This window comes from Cucurbita pepo, chromosome LG01, assembly GCF_002806865.2.
Source record: "Cucurbita pepo subsp. pepo cultivar mu-cu-16 chromosome LG01, ASM280686v2, whole genome shotgun sequence".
Classification (NCBI taxonomy): domain Eukaryota; kingdom Viridiplantae; phylum Streptophyta; class Magnoliopsida; order Cucurbitales; family Cucurbitaceae; genus Cucurbita; species Cucurbita pepo.
In genome coordinates, this window is record NC_036638.1 from 5,092,478 (window position 1) to 5,112,429 (window position 19,952).

General features: G+C 35.8%; 4 protein-coding genes across 5 annotated transcripts; 2 read left to right on the forward strand and 2 right to left on the reverse strand.

Moving 5' to 3' along the window:
- Positions 1 to 447: 447 nt before the first annotated feature.
- LOC111788437 lies at positions 448 to 2,433 on the reverse strand. The gene is made up of 2 exons (XM_023668775.1): positions 2,173 to 2,433; positions 448 to 896 (listed from the first exon to the last, which is right to left on the reverse strand). Exons 1-2 carry the CDS (start codon positions 2,324 to 2,326, stop codon positions 613 to 615), a joined length of 438 nt encoding a protein of 145 aa, XP_023524543.1. The 5' UTR covers positions 2,327 to 2,433; the 3' UTR covers positions 448 to 612.
- Positions 2,434 to 5,173: 2,740 nt separating this feature from the next.
- On the forward strand, positions 5,174 to 7,534 carry LOC111790824 (probable serine/threonine-protein kinase PBL23). 2 transcript variants are annotated; one of them, XM_023671915.1, is made up of 6 exons: positions 5,174 to 5,305; positions 5,683 to 5,778; positions 5,925 to 6,106; positions 6,215 to 6,404; positions 6,624 to 7,015; positions 7,087 to 7,534. In XM_023671915.1, exons 4-6 carry the CDS (start codon positions 6,284 to 6,286, stop codon positions 7,396 to 7,398), a joined length of 825 nt encoding a protein of 274 aa, XP_023527683.1. In that variant the 5' UTR covers positions 5,174 to 5,305; positions 5,683 to 5,778; positions 5,925 to 6,106; positions 6,215 to 6,283; the 3' UTR covers positions 7,399 to 7,534. The 2 variants fall into 2 exon arrangements, with proteins under 2 accessions (XP_023527683.1, XP_023527675.1); XM_023671907.1 differs by lacking the exon at positions 5,174 to 5,305 and having other exon boundaries at positions 5,312 to 5,778.
- Positions 7,535 to 7,772: 238 nt separating this feature from the next.
- Positions 7,773 to 15,991, reverse strand: LOC111798124 (DNA polymerase I B, chloroplastic/mitochondrial-like). Its single transcript, XM_023681104.1, has 12 exons — positions 15,518 to 15,991; positions 13,758 to 14,727; positions 13,389 to 13,580; positions 12,218 to 12,897; positions 11,490 to 11,952; positions 11,031 to 11,126; positions 10,772 to 10,864; positions 10,416 to 10,610; positions 8,989 to 9,081; positions 8,703 to 8,915; positions 8,528 to 8,617; positions 7,773 to 8,336 (listed from the first exon to the last, which is right to left on the reverse strand). The coding sequence occupies exons 1-12, from the start codon at positions 15,652 to 15,654 to the stop codon at positions 8,175 to 8,177; spliced, it is 3,384 nt and encodes a 1,127-aa protein (XP_023536872.1). The 5' UTR covers positions 15,655 to 15,991; the 3' UTR covers positions 7,773 to 8,174.
- A 753-nt stretch (positions 15,992 to 16,744) lies between these two features.
- Positions 16,745 to 19,691, forward strand: LOC111777265 (phosphoribosylformylglycinamidine cyclo-ligase, chloroplastic/mitochondrial). Its single transcript, XM_023656796.1, has 8 exons — positions 16,745 to 17,225; positions 17,623 to 17,717; positions 17,795 to 17,896; positions 17,993 to 18,052; positions 18,518 to 18,690; positions 18,782 to 18,884; positions 18,973 to 19,131; positions 19,354 to 19,691. The coding sequence occupies exons 1-8, from the start codon at positions 16,880 to 16,882 to the stop codon at positions 19,522 to 19,524; spliced, it is 1,209 nt and encodes a 402-aa protein (XP_023512564.1). The 5' UTR covers positions 16,745 to 16,879; the 3' UTR covers positions 19,525 to 19,691.
- The last annotated feature ends 261 nt before the right edge of the window (positions 19,692 to 19,952 follow it).

Consider the following 19,952-nt stretch of genomic DNA (forward strand, 5'->3'; position numbering starts at 1 on the left):
TTAAAACACCTATTCCAATGTAGAATTTAATTTGACTCGGATCACTCCTATAATTTCCTGCAGTACCTACAATGGGGTCACGCTACCTATTTGACTTGAACTCATTCTAAGAGTGGCGACTATTTCCATAAACCAACCCATGTTCTTTGAGAATGTTTTATCTTCATTCCCGTGCTTCTTAAAAAGAATTTGTAGGTCACTAAACATAGAATTGCTCTAAGTCAAACACGTTTAATTCTAAAGTTGTTTCTATGATTGAGTCAGCAAAAAGAATTGTACACCTTGTTAATATTTAAATCTTTTTTAAGTGTTATATCCTAGAGAACAAGCTCATTCGCGTGTTGTCCTCTCCTTTATTCGGATATCACACTTTTTAACTCTTAAACTTTGGGTAAGAAACAAACATCCTTTATCATATTTCAATATTGAAATTAATTGGTATAGAGATTTCAAACCAGAATTGGTTTATCACAAAGTTGAATTTACTTATATTAGCTGCTTCGCAAAGGCTTATACCCAAACCAGGATATAGCAGATGCAATTTTTCACAAGAAAACTCCATTCTGGAACTTCAACCTCACAACCTTATTGCTGATACATTTAAGAAATTTGTCAAATGCAGTATGTTGGCACGCTGCTCGGCCGATATACGAAAGGCCTGACAGTGTGAGAGTGACCAGATGGATGCTTGTAACTGAATTTCACTCCCGAGCTATTGGCGCCCAGTTGGGTGCAGTGTTCATGGAAACTGCTGATCGGCCGAGCAAGACATGCATCCCATCGGTCACTCTCCGACATCGTCTCTGCAACAGTGTAGATACCTTTGGAGTTTGTAAATGCCTGGTAGTTTAGAACTTCTCCTGATCTTGTTATGCACAGAACAGCTACTTCAGCACCTGAAAATGACACGAGAATAAGAACCACAGTATTTATATCTCAACTAAACTATCCGAAATGCAACAATGGCAAGAAGAAGAAGGTGATGAAGATTCATTTCATTTTGTCCCCAAAAAAGATTCCAACACCCAAATTCAACATTTTCTCTGTGGTAATAATATTCAGTTTCATCGACAAGGTTAATGCGAAACAAGACAATGAATTGTATGCTCTATTCATTCTTAGTTCTTATCGTATAAACATAACATAGATTCAAATTTCGAGATTCAAATTTCGAGGTTAAAGAACAACTCAGTCATCAGTATCACAAGATGGGAGTTGATCGCTGCAATAGCTAGAACAAACAAAGAAATCGACACCGAGAGTTATCCATCAGAAGGCAATAACGTTCACTTCAATTATCCAACCCAAATGTTTGAATTAAAAGAAGGAATCAAGTTACAAACACAATAAACAGGCAAAGAACTCTTTCCTACAAAATGTAACATAAACGACCTCATTAATTTATTATCTCATAGTTGTGACCAAAGTTATCAAGGTTTTATGAAACATTACTCTGATCTTTCACAAATTCTGAAGAGATTCATCTCTATCAAAAAAGCACACCATTTCTAAGCATTTCCAAAACTAATAAAAAAGAAGGGGCAAGAACTACCAATTTAGCAAAATGGGAAACCCCATGAAAGGCAGTAACCATATGCAATTCATGGCAATCAATCCAGTGGTACTAGCAGAGGGATCAAGCCTAGGTTGAGACCATGGCATGGTTCAGTATTTCTTTTAGACATGAATGTATGCATTGGCTACCAATAAGAAACCCTAGGTTAATTTTCCATCATTGTAGATTCTTTTCATCTGGCAGCGGTTGTTCTGGAAAGAGTTTTCTAGGTAAAATCACATATATATTTTCCATTATTTTCCTATATTACTGCTTGCAGAGAATTCAGCATCTTTCATTCAGCCAAATTCATATACAAAAACACCAAAAATGAAGGCCAACTCATTCATTACATAAACAGTTTTACTTGATCTCATTGGCAAACTAAGTTAAACCATTCACAATGCACATAATTCTCCCTTAATTTCTTAACGGTACTTGTATCGGCAGAATCCAGTTAATTCATGGCCAAAAGCAACAATATCAAATGAAATCCCCCGAAAATGGCCGACTCACTAAGAACAAAAACCAAAAGCAGGAAAATCTAGTCGAGAATCTCTCTCCCAGAAACGGAATTTCAAAAGAGAAACAGGAAAGCTTGAAACGAGGAGACAAACCTTGGAGAACATGGTCTTCTGGGCCAATGGAAGAATCGCTACAGACATCGCAGATAACTCGGCCATGGATTTCCCCGGTCCAGGCTCTCGAACCCGAAACGAAGATGGTGAGAATAATCATGCCCATCAATAGCTTCTTCCTCTGCGATTCCATGGACCTGGCTAGGGGGCTTCAATGTCTTCTTCAGCTCCAAATTTTGATCTGTCTGCACTGATCAGGAGAAATGTGTCGGTAGCAGCATTTACAAATTAGAGTGTTTCTAGGAATATATGCGTTTGATTTCCTAAAGCTTCAAAATTACCATTTCGAATTTAAAAATTAGATTTAAAAAGTTTAAATTACTTATTATTATTATTCAATTTTCTTTTTAATAAAAGTAAAATTTTCGTCCATAAAATATATATATTTTCAAACATTTACTCAATTTCAATATACACTTTTAAAAATTACATTCTAAATAATCAAAATTCATTTTTAAAAATTATTAAATAATAAATAATTACAAAAATAAACAAAAATATAATTTTAAATTTACAATAAATTTGGACGATCTAATTTGAGATAAATTTATAAATGAAGATAAAGTTTTCATTTATCTAACGGGCCCAATAGTAATCCAATCGCATTCCTTTTATGAACCCCTGTTCCAGCTCTTTATCTTATAAATTGATGTAGCTTCTTTACATTGAAAGTATTTTCGCCTGAGAACTACTCTTTCCTTTTACCCTTTGCCGGAGAACTAATCCTACCTTTTACCCTAATTTATTTCACCATCATCACCGCCAGATCTTCGTTCAGGAACATGTCTTCCGTAAACCAAGAATTTCCTCCTAGATGCAAGGCCATTGAATCTGAGAGTCTAACCGGGAATGAAAAGAGTTTTCGATATTTAGTGGAAGTAACATCGGTGGAACTTGAACATCGGATTAGTCGATTGGAGCATCTGTTTGCTGAGCGTGAGCGATTACGAGCAGCGAAATATTGCGACGCGTCTCATCAAGAGCAAAATCAATTCGCGGAAGAAAGCTGTGGCAGTTGTCAAAATCAATTCGCGGAAGAAAGCTGTGGCAGTTGTCAAAATCAATTCGCCGAAGAAAGTTGTGGCAGTTGTCAAAATCAATTCGCGGAAGAAAGTTGTGGCAGTTGTCAAAATCAATTCGCGGAAGAAAGCTGTTCCAGTTGTTGAGGCTTTCCTCTGCTTTAATTCACTTTTCTTTTTTCTATTCAATCACTTTTCTTTTTTTTCTATTGAATTGATTGTTTGTTGTTCAAGTTTTTCTTTTTTCTATTCAATCACTTCTATTTTTTTCTATTGAATTGATTGTTTGTTGTTCAAGTTACTTAATATCTGTAATTAGGTTCTTTTTCATCTAGGGGTATATATAGGTTCTTTTTCTTCTAGTGGTATATAATGGAATTATTCTATGAACTTATTGAATTTAAATGAAAATTCGAAACTCGTTTCCTTTTAATTGATTAGTGTGGATGAATTGATTCTGCACAATGTTTCATAACTTCCTCTGTTTGTATATAATCGCTTGTTTCATAACTTCCTGAGTTTGTATATAATCGCATATAATCTGTTGAGTTACTCTCGTGATCTAGCTTTTACTGCTACCTATGATATGATAGTATATTTTTAGTTTCCTTAACAAGTTCTTTAAATAAAATTAAATAAATAGAATATTAGGAGAATATAATGCTTCCCAATTTAGTTAGTTTTTTTTTTCTTTTTCCTTTAATCAAATTTTGATTTAATTATGCTTTAAATATTAGTATTTTTTTATTAATAATAAATTTAATTTTACATGCTAAAAAAAGTTGAATCTTCATTCACGGAGATTGAAAATTCAATGGAAGAATGTAAATAATAAATGTGATTGAAAATTCAATTTTTATTAGAATACAAACTAGGAGTTTACTAACCAAATCATAAAATATACTAAATATATTATTAACCAAATCAATTTTAAAAAATAAAATATATCAAATATATTTTTAACCAAATCAATTTTGAAAATGAGATAAAATATACTATTAATAGATCATATATCAAATATAAATCAATTTTGAAAATGAGATATAATATACTATTAACTAAATCATATATCAAATATCCTCTTACTTAAATCAATTTTGAAAATGAGATTGAAAAATATACTATTAACTAAATCAATCTTATATCAAATATACTTGAAAAATATACTATTAACTAAATCAATCTTATATCAAATATACTAAATCAATCTTATATCAAATATATCCGAAAAATATACTATTAAATAAATCAGAAATCAATTTATTAACTAAATCAACCTTATATCAAATATACTATCATGATTCATCACCTTTAAATAAGATTAAATTATAAATAACTTCTAAAAATAATAGAAAATATTCTACTCACTAAATATAGATGCAAAGTCACTCTTAAAAATAATAGAAAATATTATACTTTCTAAATTTATAAAATATTTTACTAACTAAATATAAAAATAAAATAAAATATATTAAATATACCATTAACATGTAAAAAATCGGTTAATAATCCTAATTCTATCAAATATATTCCAACAATATTTGTGTATCACATANTTTTTTTTTTTTTTTTTTTTTTTTTTTTTTTTTTTTTTTTTTTTTTTTTTTTTTTGTATAATTTAATATTTAATCGTATATTAATCTTAATATAAATCTAAATGCAGTTTAAAATGAGGTAAGTGGACAAAACGAGAAGGGAGACGATTATTATGCAGTATTTGTTGATAATAGTAAGAGACAAAGTGCATTGCCCCATCATCTTATGCCGTATTTGTTGATAATAGTAAGAGACAAGTCTCGATTAAGTTCAAACCTAGGATGTCTGTCCATGAAGCACAACCTACGGAAGTAACTTAAATCGAATATTTATTAAATTTAATTTATTATATTAACGTATAATTTATATTTTATACCAACTTATGCGGCAAGCCAAAAGTTGTGAATGTTGGACAGACGCGCGATGAAAACGGGTAATTTGGCTCAACAAGGTTTCCGAAAATGGGGTCTCCTAAACATAGCGAATTTGACCCATTCTGCCTGGAATCAAAACTTGGGGGTTTGGGACAGGAAGAAACAAGAAAAACAAACATCAAGGTAAAACTTCAGCTCCTTTTTCCCGATCGAGAGAGACCAGAAAAGCAAAAACCATCTGGTTTTTTTCCGGGAAATAGCTGGTTTTCTTTTCCTTTCAAGTTTATCTCCTTTGTCGGATCCCTTTACAAATTCTTCTTTAATTTTCCTTTTTCTTTTTGGCTTTGTTTGTGGGGTTGAAGCTGAAGATAGCATTTCCCCTTTGTTATTTGCTGATTTTGTTTCATCCCCCACACTCTTTTCTGGTTTTCTGTTATTATGTGCTTTGATTTTCCGGGATTTGTTCAATGCAACTTCTTGACTGTTGTTTGTGACTGACTGCATTTGAGTTTGGGAATTAACAAAAAGGAAGATGAATTGCTTTCAATGTTGCTTGACAGACAAGAAAGTCGATAGAAAATCTCTGAAAAAGAGCATTAAGGAGTATCAGGACACAAAAGCTCTAACCTCTTTTGCCAACATTTCCTTTAAATCTGGTAACCCTTTTGTTCCTTTGCTCCCTTCATCCCAATTTTTTTCATTTTATTTCATGTTTTTCATATGGCTTGAGGCATTTTGGTGGTGGTTTCTTGGTTTATAATCCTTGATCATATGTTTCATTTCAAAAACTTGGCTGTTGCAGATAGCAGTCGACGAAGGTACATAACTGAGGAGATAAAGAAGTTAGGAAAAGGAAACATCACAGCTCAAACTTTTACATTTGGTGATCTAACCACTGCTACTAATAACTTCGACCATGAAAATCTGTTGGGGGAAGGTGGTTTTGGAAGGGTGTACAAAGGCATCATTGAAAGCACAAAACAAGTATATAATGACACAATCTTTCATTTCATATGTTCCTTCTGTGCAAATTATAAGTGTTCTTGTGTTCTCTATTCATTTTTGTTTCCGTTTTCGTCTCGTCTTCCTTAGGTAACAGCTGTGAAGCAACTCGACCGAAATGGATTTCAAGGAAACAGAGAATTCCTTGTAGAGGTTTTGATGTTGAGCCTTCTTCACCATCCCAATCTTGTGAATTTGGTTGGGTATTGTGCTGATGGGGATCAGAGGATCTTGGTTTATGAGTACATGGCTCACGGCTCCTTGGAAGATCATCTTCTTGGTATGTCTTCACAATTCCAAATGTCACTGAATTTATATTAGAAATTCTGTTTGAGTTCGTAGATCTAGCCATCTTCCATGATTTACAACAGCCTTTACATATTCTTTTTTCATGTAAATGTTTCGTTGATCCGTTGAAATGCCAAAGAAGCTCGATCTTTAGCTTGTCACAATCAAATTTCTTATACTAGCTTCTAAGGTTGGAGCCTCCTATTTTCAGATATAGCGCCGGATAAGACGCCTCTGGACTGGAAGACGAGGATGAAAATTGCTGAAGGAGCAGCGAAAGGACTTGAATACTTGCACGAAACTGCGAATCCTCCTGTGATATATCGTGATTTCAAAGCTTCGAACATATTGTTGGATGATGAATTCAATCCAAAGCTTTCTGATTTTGGTCTTGCAAAGTTAGGTCCTACTGGGGATAAATCTCATGTTTCCACTAGAGTGATGGGAACCTATGGTTATTGTGCTCCTGAATACGCACTCACAGGACAGTTAACGACGAAATCAGATGTTTACAGTTTTGGTGTCGTGTTTCTGGAGATAATAACTGGAAGACGAGTTATAGACAACGCGAGACCAACAGCAGAGCAAAACTTAATCACTTGGGTATGCTGGATAATCTTAATCTGTTAAGAGTAAAAACTTGTTAATTCTCAACCATGTTTACTTCATTACAGGCACAGCCTCTTTTCAAGGACAGAAGGAAATTTACACTCATGGCAGATCCAAAGCTAGAAGGAAACTATCCAGTGAAGGCTCTGTATCAAGCTCTGGCAGTGGCAGCTATGTGTTTACAAGAGGAAGCGGGTACACGGCCATTGATCAGTGATGTGGTTACAGCTCTCGAATTTTTAGCTGCAAATAAGGATATCGATGCAGACGTAGATGACGAAGAGCCAGGTTTGATATCGGGAGCAGGTTTGGGTTCAGCTTCTCCTGATAGAAGTAGTAGTAATGGTGATAAAAATGTTGATGTTGAGGGTGAGTGATGGGAGGTGGTTTACAATTTGATTGACTAAAGGGAGAAGACATTTGGAGCTTTGGCAACTGTAACCGGGGCAGCTTGGCTCCCCATTTCCTTCATTCTTTGAATATTTTCCAATATGACAAGGCCATTTAAGGATATTGGAGTATTGTTCAAAATCTAATTATAATATGCACTGAGAAGTATACAAAAAAAAATATATATATATATGATAGAAAATATTCTTTTTATTATTTTGATCTCTACTGGAATGCAAATCTAACTAAGGAGGTAGATTATGAGATCCTACATCGAGGAACGAATATCAGCAAGGACGCTAGGCCCTAACAAGAACGTTAAGCCCTAAAGAGAATGGATTGTGAGATCCCATGTCGATCAATTTGAAAATAACATGAAAATTGAATTTATAGACGAAGAGAGAGATCCCATTACATAATCATCTTACACTTGGGGAATTAAGTTACACAGACAACTCTTCAAACAAGAAAAAAACATCCAAGAAGCCAAAAACCTTGCTATACACAGAAGCAGGAGCCTACTACTAGACATGTAAATTACAGAATCCCCCCAGAGATGAGGAATCATAATGCATTCCTCACAAGCCAGCCCATTTGGCTAAACTATTATCATCACCAGCATTATCATCATCAAGAGGAAGGGTGGGTGAAAATTTCATATCAGCCACCATAAACAAAATCTTCACAAGGAATCAGGACTTGAACTGAAGGAAAATGGTTGCTGGATGTTTGTTGGTTTAGGTGGAATTTTGTTTGGCAAGATCTATTTGGCAGAGTACCAGTTTCGTGCACACTTGGCATCCACGGCAAGGTCAACGTTGAGAATGTTCTTTCCGTTGAAGGGTTTCGACATGCACTCGACGACAATGGCCTTAGCAACCTCTGCAGACTCGGTCGGTCCTTCCAAGATCACTTCATCGTGAACCTGACTTACAAGAGAAGTGTTAATTCATGTAAGCATTTCTGAGATTAGTATAGAAAAAATGGATAATTGAAAACGAAAGCAGAAGATCAGAAGAGCCTTTTGAAAACAGTATCCCAAACAGCCTTAGCAATAGGAAAGGTAACAGCAGGTAGCAGCCAAATTGTAAGAACATGATGGTGATGAATGATGACCTGCAAAAGCAATCTCCATCCAAGTTCCCTCAAACGTGAATTTTTAGATATTTCCAACATGGCACACATGGCAACATCGGCAGCACTACCCTGTGACAGACCAACATTTGTGAACTGGATAAAACATTGAAGATTGGGATAAGAAAAGGCCAAGAAAAAACGTTAATGAACAAACCTGCACGGGAGTATTGATAGCAGCTCTTTCTATATGCCCTTTATGGGCACGAGTAGCATGCGTCATTGATGGAAAGCGACGCGCTCGTCCCAGCAATGTACGAACACATGATTTCTCCTCAGCTTCTCTCTTTCGAAGATTTTGCCAAGTGCGAACCTCTTTTCTTTCATTATACCACAAGTCAACCGTCTGCTTTGCTTCCTCCACCGTAACCTGGATGATGCAGTAACACCTCCTAATTAGCAACTAAACGATGCTTGGAATGAAATTTATTTTTAGGAAGTACCTTCCAATCTTTGGAAAGGCCAACAGGAGTCTTCCCATATGCAATGGAAAAATTGAGCATTTTGGCTTTCCTTCTTTCAGAACCAAATGCATCCTGCAGAAGAGAGAGAATGTTCACATAAAAGAAATTGAAAAACAAGAAAGAATTGCCTCTTTGACAAGAATAGACAAAAGAACGAGAAACTGCCACATCTTAAAATGCAAATATAATGGCAGGCAAAGAATGCAAGTAAACAAATATAAAAATGATACAAAAGCTAAAGGAAATCCCAATTGACCTTATTACCAGAATAAGATTCAATCAGCAATAAAAGAAGGGTTCAAATCACATGTATCACATAAAATAAAATCAAATTGGATGCAAGAAAGTCAGTTGAAGGGAGAACACCCAAAATCCATAATGGGCATAAAGTTGATGGACACAGAATGCAAGGGCTTGGTTGTGTCCTTAGGTGGTAAGGAAATTGCCTATGCTTCCCTCCAATTAAAGACGTATGAGTGCAACTACCCAACCCACGATTTAGAACTGGCAGCAAAGGTTTTGAACCTTAAGATTTGGAGACAGTATATGTATCGGAAAAGAATCCAAATTTTCACATACTATAAGAGCCTGAAATATTTCTTCATGCAGTAGGAGCTCAGGCATCGCAGGTGAAAGGAATTAGTTTAAGATTATGAGGTGGAGATACTATATCACCCGAGTTAGGCGAATGTAGTGGCATGCTTGAGCAAGAAAATAGCTCTCACATCAGCACTGCTTACTAACAGGTTCATATACGTACAAATTTGTGACGTATTGAGATAACAGTGGTAGCAAGAGATGTTGTGGCACAGTTGGCTCGGTTGTCAATTTAGCCGATGCAAAGACAGAAGATTATAGATTCCCAGCGGAGATGGATTCTCATTTGACTGTGATTTGGCACTATCGATTGGGTTAGTTGGAGAATATTTTCAAATCCATCTCAAATTTCGGGTTGGTTAGATAATGAACTATATAGGATTCACAACTCTACCCAACCCAACCAAACTCTATTTTTGGGTTAGGTTGAGTACTTATTCACCATGTCACATTAATAACTAAACTATCATAAAACTCAAATATTAAACATTTTCAAGTCATAACGTATCACTAACAAAAGAATTCAAAGGATATTTCTTATCAAAGGACCTTCTCAAGTCCATTGACACACTACATCAGCGTGTGAGTGAACATCCTTGCATGCACATGCGTTTTTTTAGAAATATTGATGTAATCTTTCAAATTTCATTGTTAAAGATAAGGCATTTCCATTTCCTATGATTACTAAGATACTAGAGAAATATATACTGGCTTGTACTGCTTTGAAAAGCCTACAACTCCAATAAAATGAATCATATCTGCTCACATTTTCTTATAACTTGAACAATTTCAACAAGAATAGAGTTTACCTTCAACAATGGAACTGGAGGCTTATCTTCCCCTGGTTGAGGATCCCACTCAAGAAGCACGCTTCCATCTTCAACAGCTTTACGAATATGAGGGTACATATTCATCGCGGTCCTTGAATGGAAATCTCCCCCAGCTTTAAAGGCTTCCAGCATGCTCTTACAATTGGCAAGATGAGCAAGAATCCTAAGTTCCAACTGCCAAATAAATTTACATTTCAATCAATAATGTTTTCTTTTATAGATAAGAAGAGATGAAGTTGAAGCAAAGAGGACACAAAAAGAAAACAGGGGAACATGGGGCAAAGCTAAATTATACACCACATAAAGAAATCACCTGCCATCAATGAAAAAATTACCTGGCCATAATCAGCAACAATGAGGGAATTTCCAGGGGCAGCTATAAATGCCTGACGGATTTTGTACCGGTCCTTTTCCAGAGCCGGTTGATTCTAGTACAGAAAAAACAAACTCCAAACTAAGCCTCCATTTTAATCATAGTTTGGAAAAGAAAATATGAACATAAAGTTCACTTTCAACTGAGATGATAAACACACTCGCACACAAAAAACGAAAAATAATCAATGCAAGTAAAGTTGATACAAGTTAACTATGAACCTGCAAATTTGGTCTTCGAGCTGAGAGGCGGCCAGTTTCTGTGTTGATATTTAGAGAACAATGTATGCGTCCATTCTTACCAGATATATTGCTTCCCTGTGATAGTAACAACAGCCAATTTGAACATAAGTAAAAAATCATGCCAAGAATTTGAAGTCTTAACATATGAAAATCATGTGTTCATCAGAGAGAGAGAGAGAAACTCCATGCTTCCAAAGATTTATGTTCATCAATCAATATCAACATTAAATCAAGTTAAGCAGTATGCAATGAATTAATTCCTTCTTAAACCTAAAAGCACATATAAAAGTCATAATTGGCAAACAAATTTATTTACACCTAGCTTATAAGCAACTCGAAACAGGGTAAAAATTAGCTAAAGTTCCAAATAGTTATAGTATCTCTTTTGAAAGGATGTTATTAATGGGCCTAAATGGGGACTTGGCAGAAGAATTTCACCTGCAAGGGAAGGATGAAATTTGATATCAAAGAATCAATGGAGCAGACTTCGCATAAAGCAGCAATGGCATGACAAGCTTCCCTGCCCTTCTCACTTGATCCAAATGCTTTAAGAGCAGTTCCATAATCAGACATATTTGCACTTTCATGAATAATATGCTTTTTATTTTCTTCATGAAACATTGTCTCAGAATTATCGCCAAACTCATTGTCAGACTGCAAGTCATCAGTGAAGTAATCGTACTCTGCAGAGACCTTGCCCGCTAAGACCTTTAGAGCATCCCCACTCACTGACGGCCAACCAGTTGCTGTGTACATTTCTGTTGAAAGATCCTCCACACTAATTCTTTTTAAAGTAATATTCCGAAACTTACTGGGAGTTTTCTTCCCTTCTTCAATGACATTTTCAGTGTTAGGAACTTTGAATGTCCTTTCAGTTGGAAGAGACTCATCGGGGTTTTTACTGTCCAATAAAAAAATAAGGATTTTTTTTTAAAAAAAAATCAGTAAGTTTGGAGCCAAAGGATCAGAAACATGCCTATTATCAAAAGAGGAAAGTTAGGTAACAGTATAAAATTATGTAATAAAGAGCTTAACAACTTGCATATGTCCAAGTCCATTGATAGTAGGTAAGTCATAATTTCATACATGATATCTGATTACGACCAACTAATGGATTTTACGTTTAAAAAAATAACAGAAATATTTTGAGAAAATAGAAAAATAACCTGTTAGAAGTACCACCGAAGAGCAGTTGGCGCAATTGTGCATCACTTCCTACATTCATATGTCTGGCATCAGGGCAGTACTTCGAAGCCCAGTTACGAAATCTGTTAGCGGCAACCTGTTGTTCTGCTATGGCCAACTTTTCTATCTTAGCAAGATATGGCCTATCAACCAGCATTCCCTCAGTTTCCATTTTGATAAGAAGTTCACCAAATGGTTGCCAATATTCTTCATAAAAGTTGAACATTGTTTTATTTGGAATCATTTCTCCATTTCTCTCCCAAGGCATGTCAGACAGTTTATTTTTCAAGCTCTCATAAAGCTTCAGCGTGCATATTGAATCTAAAGCAGAATACGATACCCATAGTTTCTTTTCTTCTCGTTGAAGTTCTTCAACAGGAGGAATAACTATAATTTTGCCTTCAGATCCATCCTTTTTCATCTTCTTCCGGCCAAAGATAGTTTTCATGGATATTTTACCAATCAACTCTTTTTCCTGGCCCAATTTAGCCCCAGACATGACCTTTGTATCACCAGAAAGAGCTTCAAGAGAATATCCACCATTTATTCGTCTTGACGAATCCCATAATCGAGCCATGTGCATTGTGTCAGCATGGAAGCCAGAAACCTTAATCCCATAATTTTCAATAATGTGATTGTCAAAGCTGTAGTTGTGCCATACCTAACAGAAATGCAGGTTTGGTCAAAACCAGACCATCTTCTGAGTTATAGCATGCCCCACACACACATGCGCAGCATTCTCATAATTTAACTAATACAAGTAAATGAATAATCTATCAACAATATGTTAAAAAGCCAACATCTAGGAGACGAAGCTTTGGCTATCCCCCCTAGTGTATCCCAACTATTTAGCTTAACGTGTGTCCATGGATTATTTATTTTTAACGTGTTTTTTTAAATCACTTTTTTGGGAAAAACAACTTTAAAGTGTATTTTTTATATATATATTTTTACACAATGATTTTATTGGCTACCAAATCTTGCATACTTTAGAAAAAAAACACATCAAGTTGTCCAACATCAGTTAGGAAATTATGACAAACATGCTCGTATTCTCTTCAGATTTTCCCAAAGGATCGAATCTCCTTTATAAAAACATCTCACCTACACTAGTCTACCAAAAAAGACTCCAAGAGGAACAAAAAGAAATACCTTTCTGATCGAAGGATCTTCGAAGAATGGTGCAAATTGAAGCAAAATTTCCTTACCGCCACCATCAAGAACATCAACCCAGATGCAAGACTTTCCATTCCCAAAATCTGCTGTTGGTCCTGAATAAATACTGAAGCATATTATTTCACCATGATCAACGGGTGTTTCTTGCTTCACATCAATCTTGGCCACCTTAAAAAAAATAGAAAACAGAACAAGGATTGAAGAAGCGTTTGCAGGTATGTGCCCATCATGGCATGACAGAACTTAGGTGTATACAGTAAAGTTGAAAATATTGGTCTATAAGCCTATTTCAAGGCTGTGAAGGTACATAACACAGCAAATGAGAATAAAGTAAGATTTAAGCACCTCAGTATCGCAAGCATGCACAAGATTCCTGTACTTCATAGTAAGCATTGAAACAATTTCCCTTGCTGCATGTATACTATCAACAACAAGAACGCTATCATATACACCATTAAGCCTCTCCTTTATATCTGGTTTATGATTAGTTGCAGGTGCTTCCGTAATCTTGGTGCCACCACCGTTAATGGTCATTTTAGAAAATTCTTCCACAGCAGCACCCCTCTTTAGTCCATTAGCAGCTTCAGTCAATTTCAAAGTTTTTGGTACACTATCCATCTTTCCCAAAGGGATACTTTGCTTTCTGCCATTAGGTGAAACGTTTGGTGAGCGATGCATAATGGACCCATTTCCATTTTGAGAAAAGGTATAGTTTTTGTTACTTTGCATAGGAATGACCTGATTATGCAAATCATTATTTGCAGGCTTGGTCATGGTCTGTTCCCCAGAATAAGAACTAATGTTTCCATTGCATCTGTCACTTGAAACCTTGATTGTGTCAAGTGAAAGTGTCCTATCACTAATTATCATCCCTTCTATAGTTTCGACATTCTGAATTTGTTCAAAACTCATAGGTCCTTGTTTCCTGAATCCATCTGATAACATGTTAGTTGAAGGGTTTATACAATCAGAATCCTTATTTGCATTGGAAAGTTTGCTTCCCAAATTTGACTGAATCTTAGAGTGTGAAGTCCCATATCCAATGAGATGTTCTTCGTTTCTTAGCTTTTCTTCATCATTCGTTGTCAGGATCTCAGTTTCCATAAACCTTAAGTGCTTCTCTTCCTTCAGTCGCATAGTACTTTTAGACCATGCCTTTACATCAGAGAGAAATGCTCTCTCATTGTCGTATTGTCTAGTTTCAACAAATGAGTTGGTACTCAAGAAAGAACTTTGTCTGCACTGACAAGAAGCATGAAACGTCTTCATATTTGAAGAAACACCACCAACACTCTTCAGGGGACCAAATTCAGCTCTGCAAATGAACATATTCAGAAACATTCAGATCCAAGCTTTTCACAACCATACTCTCTCTCTCTCATATAATTAATCAATATGCTGGGCAACTTAAGACAGAAACAACTAAAACAACAAAATGGATGTCCCAAGAAAGTTACGAGTTCACTTCTGATAAATTTGAGGCCTATTCATTCATGTATCACTAAGCATCAATCACACTCATATCGAAGAGGAAAAGACCTCCCCATAGATGAAACCAAATAATATGACATAATTTAGTGGACCAGATAATGATACGGTAAAAGGAGCTGAAATTTTTCCAGATAAAATTCTACCTAGAAAGCTAACCCATATACTTCTTCTTGAGTGAGTTCAAAAGCTTTAACTAACACTAAAAACCCACTACCATACAGTTTCAGTCATTCAACCAACGACATTCTACCAGCAAAAAAGCAAAGTGAACATAATAGGGGGTTAACAATGAACACCCATTTCCAGAAATCATCACGATAAAGAAACTAAATATTCTTAGAAAACACACCCACCAAACATGTTCTTACCCGTATCACATGCTCCCTCTAACATACAGGAAGAACAAACTCACTTCGCAGTTTCAATCAAGGAAAAAATGAAATATATCTTGAAATGAACAACAACCGCATAGTCAAAAACAAAATTTCAGCCAATTCCATATCCCAAGACGACATGTTCTCCCACACCCCATTACCAAAAAAGGGGGGGATGACAAAAAACGGGTAAATAACTCAAAAACCTCCGGTTAAGAAGAAACCCAAGAGAAGAGTCACCTGCATAGAGCCTTGGAGGAGGCGCAAAAGGAAATAGAAGAGCTAGAAACAGAGTTAGACCGCCATAGAAAGAAATAAGCAGGCCATTGAGCTCTCAAAGAAGAGGCTTGGGAAGAGGAGACCCCCAAAGTCATCATCTCTGCAACTCTGCCCAACTTGCTGCCGCAGTGGCTTATACAAGGAGCCGTTTTGAAAAGTTTTGGGATAAACCCAGAGAGATAAGCCGAAGTTTTGAGGGCTTTATGTTTTATCTGTGGTTTCAGACAAGTGGGTCTGAGAGTGGAGCAGTACAGAGCACAACCATGGCAGAGGAGAGGGGATAGTAGGGGGGCAGAAGGGACTCCAGGTTAAACCCTTGTGGAGCGATGGATGAGAGAAACCCAAAATTGACGTTCAAATTTCATGGCTGCCATTGCTTTTGTGATTGCATTTTGCCGGCCCAAACAGAAGTAAAAATGGAGGGTTTTCGTCCGTTTAAACCCTTGCGCCATAATGATTCTAAAATTATTCATATATTAATCTCAACTTTAGTCAAACTGCCTCAACATTAGGTTAAATTATGATTTGTTTAGACTATTAATTTAAGGGTCTTTCAATAATACATTTTTAAGTTTTTTTTTTTTTTTTTATGAAAATTGTTTTAAAATATTAATTATATTTTCTCGTAAGTGTTTTCTTTTAACACGTTTATATTAATGTCAAATTACTATAAACAAATTATTAAACACTATAAATCAGTATATTTAAATTTGTATTTAAAACAATATGATCTACCTACTATTATTGCTCGGCATTTGAGGTGGTCGTCGACATTGATTGTGAGATGTTCGATTAGAGAGAGAAACAAACATGGGTGTGGAAACCTCTCTGCAGCAGACGGTTTAAAAAATGTGAAGTCGACGGTAATACGTAATGGATTGAAGCGGAAAATATATACTAGCGATGAACTTGGGCTGTTACAATGATGTTCACAATTGTCGTCAATGGTATGTGCACAATGGTCGCTAGTAATAGTAGTTACAACGTAAAGACATTTTGGTCATTTTCACATGCCGTGATATTTTGAGAGATTAAATTTTTAAAATGAAGAATTATATTAAAATTTTAATAAAATATTTTATGTTATAATTTATTTTGTAGCCACCGAGGCTTTTATTTCATATTAATATTATTATTAAAATAATAATAATAATAATAATAATAATAATAATAATAATAATAATAAAACTAACCCCCTCCCTCCCCTAATCCATTCTTCCTCTTCCTCTGTAAAACCCTCAGGTGCCACTCCCGCCGTTCACACTTCTCCGGCGGCTACAACTGATAACCAGCACTGTTCTTCAGTTCTCTCCTCTTCTTTCCATGGCGACCATGAGATTCTCTACTAATCTTGAGTTCAATGGCTGCTTAGCTAATTTGAACAGCCCTTATTCTCAGCCGAAGTCGAGCCTTACCAAGCCGTTTTTATGCGTTCAAGCGCCCAAAGGTTTATCCGGGAATGAGTCGATTCAATTTTCAGTAAAACCTAGAGGATTTGGGAGGATGGGAGTTGGCTCTTCTTTACCGAAGAGGATTTCACGTGTAGAGGCAAAAGAAGGTCTTACATATAAGGATGCTGGAGTAGACATAGACGCTGGTACAGAGCTTGTGAGGAGGATCGCTAAGATGGCTCCTGGTATTGGCGGCTTTGGAGGGCTTTTTCCTCTAGGTTTGTTCATTTTCGGCGCCCCTTTTGAATTTGTAACTATGGAAGCTGTTTAGGCCCTGTTCGTTGGATTTTTTGGGTTTGGTTCTTGGTTTTTCAACTAGAGGCTTAACTGGTTTTTGGTTTGATGGATTGAAAACGAAACTAGAGGCTGCTTACATGTTTAACCATTTGTTCTTACGTTCCAGCTTATTTTCGGTTCGCTAATTATTTGAAAACTATCCCCGTGTAACGATTCTAATATGATTTTCATATTGGCTGTGAGCTGAGAAGTAAGGCTTGGTTGAATGGATGAGAGAATTTTCTTATGTTATATTAACTCGAGAGTTTGATGGATGCTGTTGATTTGTAGTTTTCCAGATATTCTTTTTTTCTTTGCTGAATAAACTTTGATGAACAGGTGATTCATATCTTGTTGCTGGCACTGATGGTGTTGGAACTAAACTAAAGCTTGCTTTTGAAACGGGGATTCATGACACTATTGGAATTGATTTGGTAGGCTGTTTATATGGTGGAGACTTGTGCAATTTATACTCATTTAACTTTAGTCTCATAAATAAGTTCTATACCAGGTTGCTATGAGTGTCAATGACATTATTACTTCTGGAGCAAAACCTCTATTCTTTCTTGATTACTTTGCTACAAGCCGCCTGGATGTTGACCTTGCAGAAAAGGTACGGATGAAAGTTGAAATTAGTTGATTGGTAGGTTTTTTCCATGTTCATATGAATCAACATGTGTTATATAGCTTATCTTCTCTTTGTGTTTAGGTGATAAAAGGTATTGTGACTGGTTGCCAACAATCCGACTGTGTTCTTCTGGGTGGTGAGGTATATTTGATTATTTTGTTAAAATTGTTTTGTTACTGAGGAGTCAAGCTCTCCGTGTAAATCTGGATTGGAATGAATTAATTTTCTTGTATTCAAGCTGATCTCAAATGGTTCCTAAGTTCCTACATGACAATAAAGTTCATAAACAACTTGTTGGTTTTGCTGCCCATGTGTTATGGCCTATGGCTGAAACATAGAATAGAGTGGCTATGAAAAACTTGATATGAATTCAATCTTCATTTTGAATCGGGACTTGTTGATATTGCTCGTGAGCTGCACGCAGTATGCTTTGAATCCATCTTCTAAAAAGAAATTTTCGTTCTATTTAAGCTATCGACAAATTTTTTCTTTGCCTTTTCGTTATCTTCTTTTTTTCCAAGTGGGTTTGCTAAGTTGTTGAAACCTAAATCAGAAGGTATCAACCGTGGTGGATTGGGTCCTAAATGCTTTGATTTGAATTTTCAGACTGCAGAGATGCCAGACTTCTATGCAAACGGTGAATATGATCTCAGTGGTTTTGCAGTTGGCGTTGTAAAAAAAGATTCTGTTATTGATGGAAAAAACATTGTGGCTGGAGATCTTCTTATTGGCTTGCCTTCAAGCGGAGTCCATTCAAATGGATTCTCCCTAGTAAGAAGGTTGGTTGGGATGTACCTTCATATTTTTTGGCTTACACTCCTAATGGAAAACACGGAGTATGATCTCTTACCAATGCTTCATATCTTATAGGGTTATCGAGCGAAGCGGTCTTTCCTTGAAAAATAAACTTCCTGGTGGAGATGTTACACTAGGTGAGGCCTTAATGGCCCCTACTGTGATATATGTCAAACAGGTCATCCTTCAGACTTTGTCATTTTTTCTATACACTTGAGGTTTGGTTGACATCAAAATACTGTAACTCTTTCTCTTTGCAACCACAGGTACTTGACATTATCAGTAAGGGAGGGGTAAAGGGGATAGCCCACATCACAGGTGGTGGTTTTACCGATAATATTCCCCGAGTTTTTCCCGATGGCCTTGGAGCTGTCATTTACAAGAATTCATGGGAAATCCCAACTGTTTTTAATTGGATTCAAGAGGTAAATATGAACTTTTTTTTGTTAATCCTCAGAAAATTCAAGTTTTCCCTGCCCTGAAAATATGATGAACTTAAGTATTTCTTTCCTCGATTCGATCGCTTGGCTTATTCCTTTATTTGTATGTCTCTGGGAACTACATTTGGGTATTGTTCCAAAAAAATGTAAGAGATACGATGGATAGCATACCTAATGTTCGTATTTTGTTTATTGGTAACGAATCAGGCGGGGAAGATCGAAGATGAGGAAATGAGACGCACTTTCAACATGGGGATTGGCATGGTTCTTGTTGTGAACCAGGAGGCGTCGCAACGAATACTCAATGACAACCATGGATCTCAGAGTGCTTACCTCATTGGAGAGGTTGCAGAGGGCGAAGGAGTAAGATTTTTGTAATCTATCAGTGAAACTTTTGTATCCAAAAGCTTTGGTTGACAAGGAATTGAGCATTTGAACCCATGATGTTTTATGAAACTGAAGGAGACATCTTTAAGGTCATGTGCGTTCTTAAAATATCACAATGCTGTGTCAAATAAGTTGATATGTATGGATGGTTCAACATTCCAATGGGTTTTTATTGAAATAAATTACCCAATTTTTATTTAAAGAAAAAACATTAATTTTTTTTTTGAAATATAATCTTTTGGATGCCTGAAGAACTGTATTAGTTAATATTGACATGTTTGGGGCAATGAAAAGAAATAATGATCGCATTATGTATTCTCTTTTCCATTAATAAAATATTTTCATTTTTGCATTAATTAGAACTTAGAAAATTACAATAATTGATGAACGCCAAATTGCCACTCGGGAGAAAAGTTATA

Bases quoted from the DNA above. Each gene is read 5' to 3' on its own strand.
- LOC111790824 (XM_023671907.1), top strand. From the start codon at position 5,655: ATGAATTGCTTTCAATGTTGCTTGACAGACAAGAAAGTCGATAGAAAA. The intron at 6,405-6,623 runs GTATGTCTTCAC...TCCTATTTTCAG, and splicing joins CTTGGAAGATCATCTTCTTG to ATATAGCGCCGGATAAGACG. The intron at 7,016-7,086 runs GTATGCTGGATA...ACTTCATTACAG, and splicing joins AGCAAAACTTAATCACTTGG to GCACAGCCTCTTTTCAAGGA.
- LOC111777265 (XM_023656796.1), top strand. From the start codon at position 16,880: ATGGCGACCATGAGATTCTCTACTAATCTTGAGTTCAATGGCTGCTTA. The intron at 17,718-17,794 runs GTAGGCTGTTTA...GTTCTATACCAG, and splicing joins ACACTATTGGAATTGATTTG to GTTGCTATGAGTGTCAATGA. The intron at 18,885-18,972 runs GTCATCCTTCAG...TTGCAACCACAG, and splicing joins CTGTGATATATGTCAAACAG to GTACTTGACATTATCAGTAA.
- LOC111788437 (XM_023668775.1), bottom strand. From the start codon at position 2,326: ATGGAATCGCAGAGGAAGAAGCTATTGATGGGCATGATTATTCTCACC. The intron at 897-2,172 runs GTTTGTCTCCTC...TGTCATTTTCAG, and splicing joins AGAAGACCATGTTCTCCAAG to GTGCTGAAGTAGCTGTTCTG.
- LOC111798124 (XM_023681104.1), bottom strand. From the start codon at position 15,654: ATGATGACTTTGGGGGTCTCCTCTTCCCAAGCCTCTTCTTTGAGAGCT. The intron at 11,953-12,217 runs GTTATTTTTCTA...TTTATTGGACAG, and splicing joins TTCGGTGGTACTTCTAACAG to TAAAAACCCCGATGAGTCTC. The intron at 11,127-11,489 runs GTGAAATTCTTC...TTACTATCACAG, and splicing joins ATTTCATCCTTCCCTTGCAG to GGAAGCAATATATCTGGTAA.